The sequence below is a fragment of the Brassica napus genome, chromosome C3 (assembly GCF_020379485.1).
Source record: "Brassica napus cultivar Da-Ae chromosome C3, Da-Ae, whole genome shotgun sequence".
Lineage (NCBI taxonomy): Eukaryota > Viridiplantae > Streptophyta > Magnoliopsida > Brassicales > Brassicaceae > Brassica > Brassica napus.
The window spans coordinates 48,375,619-48,382,658 of record NC_063446.1 but is presented as its reverse complement, the minus strand read 5'-3'; the positions used below and the strand labels follow the sequence as shown (position 1 = coordinate 48,382,658).

At 37.8% G+C, this 7,040-nt stretch overlaps 1 protein-coding gene across 1 annotated transcript; it reads right to left on the bottom strand.

Moving 5' to 3' along the window:
• Positions 1 to 1,166: 1,166 nt before the first annotated feature.
• On the bottom strand, positions 1,167 to 3,049 carry BNAC03G54140D. The gene has a single exon (XM_013846164.3). It carries the CDS (start codon positions 2,839 to 2,841, stop codon positions 2,482 to 2,484), a length of 360 nt encoding a protein of 119 aa, XP_013701618.1. The 5' UTR covers positions 2,842 to 3,049; the 3' UTR covers positions 1,167 to 2,481.
• Between the last annotated feature and the right edge of the window lie 3,991 nt (positions 3,050 to 7,040).

Here is a 7,040-nt window from a genome sequence, read left to right as displayed (position 1 = left end):
TGACCACTGCAAGAAAACGGGGCATAATAGGAGTCAATGCTGGATCCTCCATCCCCATCTCAAGCCGGCGAAGTTCAACAAGGAGAGGGAGAGAAGAGATCACCTTTCTGCTGAGGCAAGTGAGGCCGGTTCATCAGGAGCTGGTGCAAATGCTCAGGCGGGTGAAAGTGAAGGTAGAGCCTTGGGCTCTCATCACCAAGGAGCCGGGAAGAACATGGAGCATGAGGTGATTAGAAAGTCCGGCATTGATGCCCTGATAAAAGCCCTTAAAGAGTCTGGTAACACACTCGAAAACACTCTTGGTTACTCATATACTGCTCATAAATTGTCTAGGATTGGTGATAGCTTGCTAGATAATCTTGATGACATGAGAATGAGACTTGAAACACCTAGGACTTTCATTGCGCAAAACATGATTAAACCTTTGATTATAGACTCAGGTGCATCTTATCCTATGATTAGTGATCATTCTCTGATTAAAGACATATAACCTACTCATGGACATGTAATGATAGCTAATGGTGATAGAATCCCTATTAAAGGAATTGGAAACCTGAAACTGTTTGATAAAGAGTCTAGAGCTGTTTACATGTCTGAGTTTACTTCAAACCTTTTATCTGTTAAGATATGCAACTGATCTAAATTGCAATGTTATCTTTAGTCCTAATGATGTGAAGTTTCAGGATATTGAGAGCAGTAAGTTGATTGGGCAAGGAGTAACCAAATGAGATCTTTATCTGCTTGAAGACATTTCCCCTATTTCTATTTCTATTTCTATTTCTAGTTGCTTGTTGAGTTATGTTTTAAGTAAAGGTGCATTATGGCGTTCTAGGCTAGGACATCCACATGTTAGAGCCTTGAGCTTTATGTTACCATATGTCATGTTTAAAAATAATGATTGTGAGGCTTGTGTTTTGGGAAAACATTGTAAGACTGTATTTAAAAGATCTACTACTATCTATGATAAATGCTTTGATCTTATTCACTCTGATGTATGGACTGCTCCTTGTTTATCTAGAGATAATTACAAGTACTTTGTCACATTCATAGATGAAAAATCGAAATACACCTTGATAACACTCATTAAAACTAAGGATAAGGTTCTTGATGCATTTAAAAACTTTCAATCCTATGTATTTAACCAGTATAATGCCAAGATTAAGATTTTCAGGTCTGATAATGGTGGAGAGTATATTGGCCATGCATTAAGGAATCACCTAGCTCAACATGGAATCCTTCATCAGACAAGTTGTCTTTACACTCCTCGACAGAATGGAGTTGCCGAGAGAAAGAACCGGCATCTTATGGAGGTGGCAAGGTCGATGATATTTCAAATGAGTGTGGGAAAGAGATTCTGGAGTGATGCTATGATTACTACTTGTTATCTGATAAATAGGATACCAACCAGAGTCTTGGAGGATCAGCCACCTTATGAAGTTCTAAACAAGAGCAAGCCAATTTTAGATCATTTGAGGGTATTTGGATGTGTAAGCTTTGTTCTGGTTCTGGGAGAGACAAGAAACAAGCTTGAAGCTAGGAGTGTGAGGGCTATGATGATTGGGTACTCAACTACACAAAAAGGATACAAGTGCTTCAATGCAGAGACCAGGAGGGTACTTGTATCTAGAGATGTCATGTTCTTTGAAGAGAAGAGCTATTATGAGGAAAAAGAATGGAAAGAATTGAAGGATCTTTCGTGTCCATCATATCGAGCTACATGCTTGAGACATATACTGGAAGGACTTGGGATTGGTGTATCCCGGGATCAGCAATAGGAGCACTCATCAGGAGTACACGAAGCTGAAGAACAGCCCCATATTGATCATGAGGGAGGGAACAGAAATGATGCTGATAATCAAGACTTGGATCATCCTGATCAAAGTGGGACACACGTGGTAGATGAAGGTGGCAATGAAGAACACCATGAAGATCAGTTAGAGCTAAACTTCTATAGTGGGAGTTCTATTACTCAAGTCAGTGGTTTGCGTATTTAGCATCCCATACCTCACGGAGTAACTCCCCTGTTACTCACCCCTCCTATTCCTTTCCCGTTCAGGTGAGACTGACGAGCAGGAGTGATTGCTATCGGACTGGTGCTTTGGGAGTTTTATTTCTGTCTTTTTCAGATTTTCGGATTTTATGCTTTTATCGATATTTTCGGGATTTATTATGTTATTTTAATTGATGACTATTTATTGGATTTACGATTTTGGAGTTGACTTTTGAAAAGTAATAAATGAAGATTTCAGATTTTTTATTTATTTAAATTATTTCGAAAAATACGGGTGTTACAATTATCTTTGCCGAATATGATTAATGCACTTGTTTATTAATCACTAAATCCTATATACTCTCTTTTACATATCAACAAACACGATAGAAACGAAATAGAAAAGAAATAAAAAAATCCTCAGAAATCTTGTTTGGTTCTGGACAGCCTCAACGCTGTTCTTAGTACAACGTTAAAAAAAAAATTTCAGTCTAATCGTAAATAGAAGTCCAAATGAATTCAAATGCCTCAAACTCCAACATATCATTACTAAACCTTTTCACTGGCAACCTCAGTTCACTACTCCCTTCAAACATGTCATTTCCATCATCTATGAACGGAAAAGGAGATCCCGGTAGACTCCAATCAAGGGAGGTGGAGATCATGCTATCTTTCATCCACGGAAACTCAAACACTCCGAAACTCTCCTGCCCGGATTTCTCAGTTCTTTCGCGTATCATCTTTTCCTCAGGATTTAAGTTAATACTATTGTTGATCACATGTCTCTTCTTGTTTTTCTTCATATGCTCATCTATTTTTTTTCGCTTATTATTTTTAGACGAGCCCTCCATCGATGTGAAGCTTTGAGATGATGAGATCCGGAGTAAATTGAAATAAATATATACGGGTGTCACGCCTTTTTACCCGTATTCATCTGTCATTTAGCATTTTAAAAGCAAACCAACCAAATCCTTTTGTGTTAATTTCGTGTCTTCCTTCTTTTACGTTCTCCTTTCTCCCTCCCCCATCCACACAAGAAATTGACAAACGTTTTTGAGATATCAAAGGATGAGGTGGAACATTAAGAAACAAACGGCTATTTTTAGGATTTTTTCAAGTTCAGTCACCACTCATCCAATTCACATGATCACTTTTTTAGATATTGCTAAATAAATAGACTACAAATTAGTCTTAGTTCAATTCAAAATACAGTTTTTTTTTTAAATATTACATCTGTCACATGTTTAATCTAAATTTGGCACGTATTAAATGTAACGAATTCAATGGTGAGTTATTTGAAAGACGTTTATCATTGATCTGGATACATATAACAAGAAGAAAGACTGAATTTATGTGAAAGGATGTTTGATAGGTCCCATTATTTATCACTTATAGGCCATGTTATAGGCCATATTTAGAGTCTAGAGTATGTTTTAGGTCATTTACAGGTCTATGTGCATTTTGTAGAACTTTGAAGATTAATGAGCTTTTTGAGATGCAGAACTGCGCAGTCGCGCAGAAGATTAGCAACAGATGGACACCTTCTCGTGGTGTGATTGAACTCATATTTTGACATAAGATAGAGCTTTGAGTTTTATTTCCAATTCCACCAGTTTCAAGTCAATCATATTGAAGATTGGTCCGTCTTACGCGCAAGGAGAAGCGGTCGAGTATTGAAGTCTGTTAAAAGCATCGACTAACGACCCATGAGCGCCGAAAGACATCCATGGTGCTAAGTACCCAACAAGTTTTTATCAAGTTACAAGAATTTCAGTTTGGTCCAGAAATATCCCTTATTTACAAAGACGTACCTATGTGTTTTAACCTATATTATCTATTGTAAATCCATTGTTGGTGGCTAAGCTTTCTTTTGTATTGGAGAGGACAAGAACTCCTTGAGAGTCTACTTTGAAACTCCTTTGGGTTTTTTATTGAGTTTATTATATGATTCCTATTCAGATTATGATTTGTGCTCCTACTTTCATGTGTGAGTAATGACCCTGTTAGATCTAGGGATTTTATGAGCTTAATGTTAAATTGCTAATCATAGAATTGCTAGTGTTATCCATCATATTCTACATCAGGATTTTTTATCATACTAGGATCTAGAGTAATTAACTGGAACCTTGAATCATAGGATCGCCGTGAGAGACGAGAGTGTAATTGATTGCTTGAACCTAATAATGCTGAACTAGTTATCCATTAACAGCGAGAGTTACTTTAGGATTGTATTTGCAAATTATCGAATATTGTTTATTGCTTGTTTGATTCATCGGAAACGCAATGAGAGTTGGTATTAGATTAGAGTTAGACATCATATAGTTTACACAGCGAGGTCTGGATAACTTACTTATTGAATTCGAGTCCTAGAATCCAACTTGACAAACCCTTGGCACCATTTATTGTAGTTTTGAATCCATTGTCTGATAAATTCCTAGATCTAACGTTTCTCCTTATAACTTACAAACCGATTTACTTTTTTTTTGTTTACTATGTTATATTATTTACTACCTAGCTTAATATGATAACCATAAGTCTATTGTGTGAAATACTGAGTCTTTGTAGATTTGATCCCTAAATACTGCAATGGATCTCTTTTTTTAGAGAGTTGCTCTATGGTAATTTGAGCATATCAAATTTCGCGCCGTTGCCCGGGACTCTAGTCACCATTAGACTAGTTGTAGGATTTAGACTATGTTTTTCTTTTTGTATATTTATTTTCTCTTGTGGTTCCAGGTACATGCATATTAGTACTTGAAGCAACAAGGGGAAAGGGCTCTCAATACAAGAGCTACTGGAACTAGAACACATGAACAGATGACAAGCATCGAACGACACACACAGAGCATCGAGCGACGCCTCTCAAAACATAACATCGTACGACACCACAAGAGCATCGATCGGCACAATTCAACGAAAGATAAAGATGGTTGAAGTACCCATCCTGAGTATTGATGAGAATGGGGTCTTATGATATACCATGGATTTTACCCATTTTTAGGAACTATTTATTTTGTTATAGAGTCTTTTTAGTATATTTAAAGGTTCAGAAGTGTTTTGGAGGAAAGTGGTGATTTTGGTGAATTTTTGAGATAAAATAAGAAGAAGCTCGTAGCTGACCATCGAACCAGTCAGAAGGTCGACAACCAGAGACAAACATCGATCAACGCACATCCTGTGCCGTTGATCAACACCATAGCGCGCAAGACCCGACTTGGTTTCCAACCGACTTAAATCCCAAGTCACGACACAATTACAGAAATACCTCTGGCCGATTTTAACCTAATAGTTATATGTTATTCCATTGTTCTAGGCAACTTACGCTTTCATATTTTCTACTTTTCACAACAAACAATACTTAGGGTTTTTAGTAGGTTTGGATAGAAGATCCAAGACTCCTTTAGAGATTTGTATTGGAACTCCAGTATTTCTAACTCTAATCTATTTATGCATTTTATTCAGTTTATGTTTATGAATTGCTTTACTATGTCTGAGTAATTCATCTGTTAGATTTAGGGTTCAAATAGGTTAAGAGGGATTATCCCAAAATATAGAATTTCTAAGGTAATAAATATCCTTCAAAGAATTGTGGTTAATGCATGTGTTTTAGAGTAGCTAACTAGAACCTTGAACTTAGGATTGTGAACAACTACGACGGTAGGTTCTGCACCAGAACTAATTCCTTTAAGCTAGTATTGCTAGAAACAAACGAAAACTTATTTAGACGATACTTGTGAACCTATCGATCAACTCGCTAAAGCCTTTCTAAGAGAACATTGATCGACGTTCTTACCATAACATCGATCGACGTTCGATCCGTATGAACAAGCGACAGCTGAGATATTGGACTTAGTCAAAACACAAGAATCACATGCGAAAGCTGGATATCTTTACACTAGGAGTCGAGTTCTAGGATTGACAGCCTAAGTATTTTATACCTCTATAATCCTAATTACCTGAATAGAAACCCTAGATCTAGCGCTTTCTAATAACTATTTACAAACATCAAACCAATCAACTGAACAAATGTCTTGTTCGCTTTACTTGCAATTTACTGTTTTCTTTATTTACCTAGCTTAATCACAAACTTCTTAGATCTATTGTATGCTCTAGCTCTTTGTGGATTCGATCCCTAAATACTACAATTGAACCTCTTATTTGAGAGAGTAAAATCACTCCTTAGGGTGAGCTTTGATCGCCATTAGATCTTGTCTAGTTAGATTTAGTCTAGGTTTTTCTACCGTTCAAGAAAACTGATAAAACAATTTCTTATTGAATTCTTTCAGGTGCATGCCCAGCAGTACCAGAAGCAACAAGGAAAAATCACTATTATTCTCAGACCCTGCACTCTTGGAACACACGATCCGTAAAGAGAAGAGATCTGAATCGATCGACAACAACATCAGTTCGTCAACCGACACTTCTCAGCAAACGTCGACTGACAGTTGTGAGCTACCGCCGATCTACACTTCCACCAGAATATCGATCGACACCTGTCCGCGAGACATGGTTGCGACCCTTATCTTAGTGCGAGATGAGAATGGAGACCTGCATGACCAGGAGGGTCATATGCGTAATGCAGCAGGTCAAAGGTTAGATGATCAGAGGGCTGCAATTCCTGATCAAGATGCTGATATTGCTGCAGCTGCTCAAGTTGTAGGGGAGACTTCTCTACCCAAAATATTGGCTGACTACAACCGTCCAGATCAGTACTAGGCCAACAGATCTGCTATTCGTCCTCCAGCTATCCAGAGGAACGATTTCGAGCTAAAAGTCTAGTACTTTACACTCATGGCACATACATCATATTGTGGTCTATCACAAGCATCATATTGACCATCTGGAGCGGTTCGAGGATCTGGTTTATGCCATTAAAGCCAATGGAGTCCCTGAGGACTATCTTTTTTGCAAGCTTTCAAGTACTCACTGTCTGGACAAGCTTCACGCTGGCTTAAGCAGTTACCACCAGGATCTCTTACATCCTGGGCTGACATCAAGAATGCGTTTCTGCGCAATTTCTTTGATCAGTCACAAGTTGAGGACCTAAGGA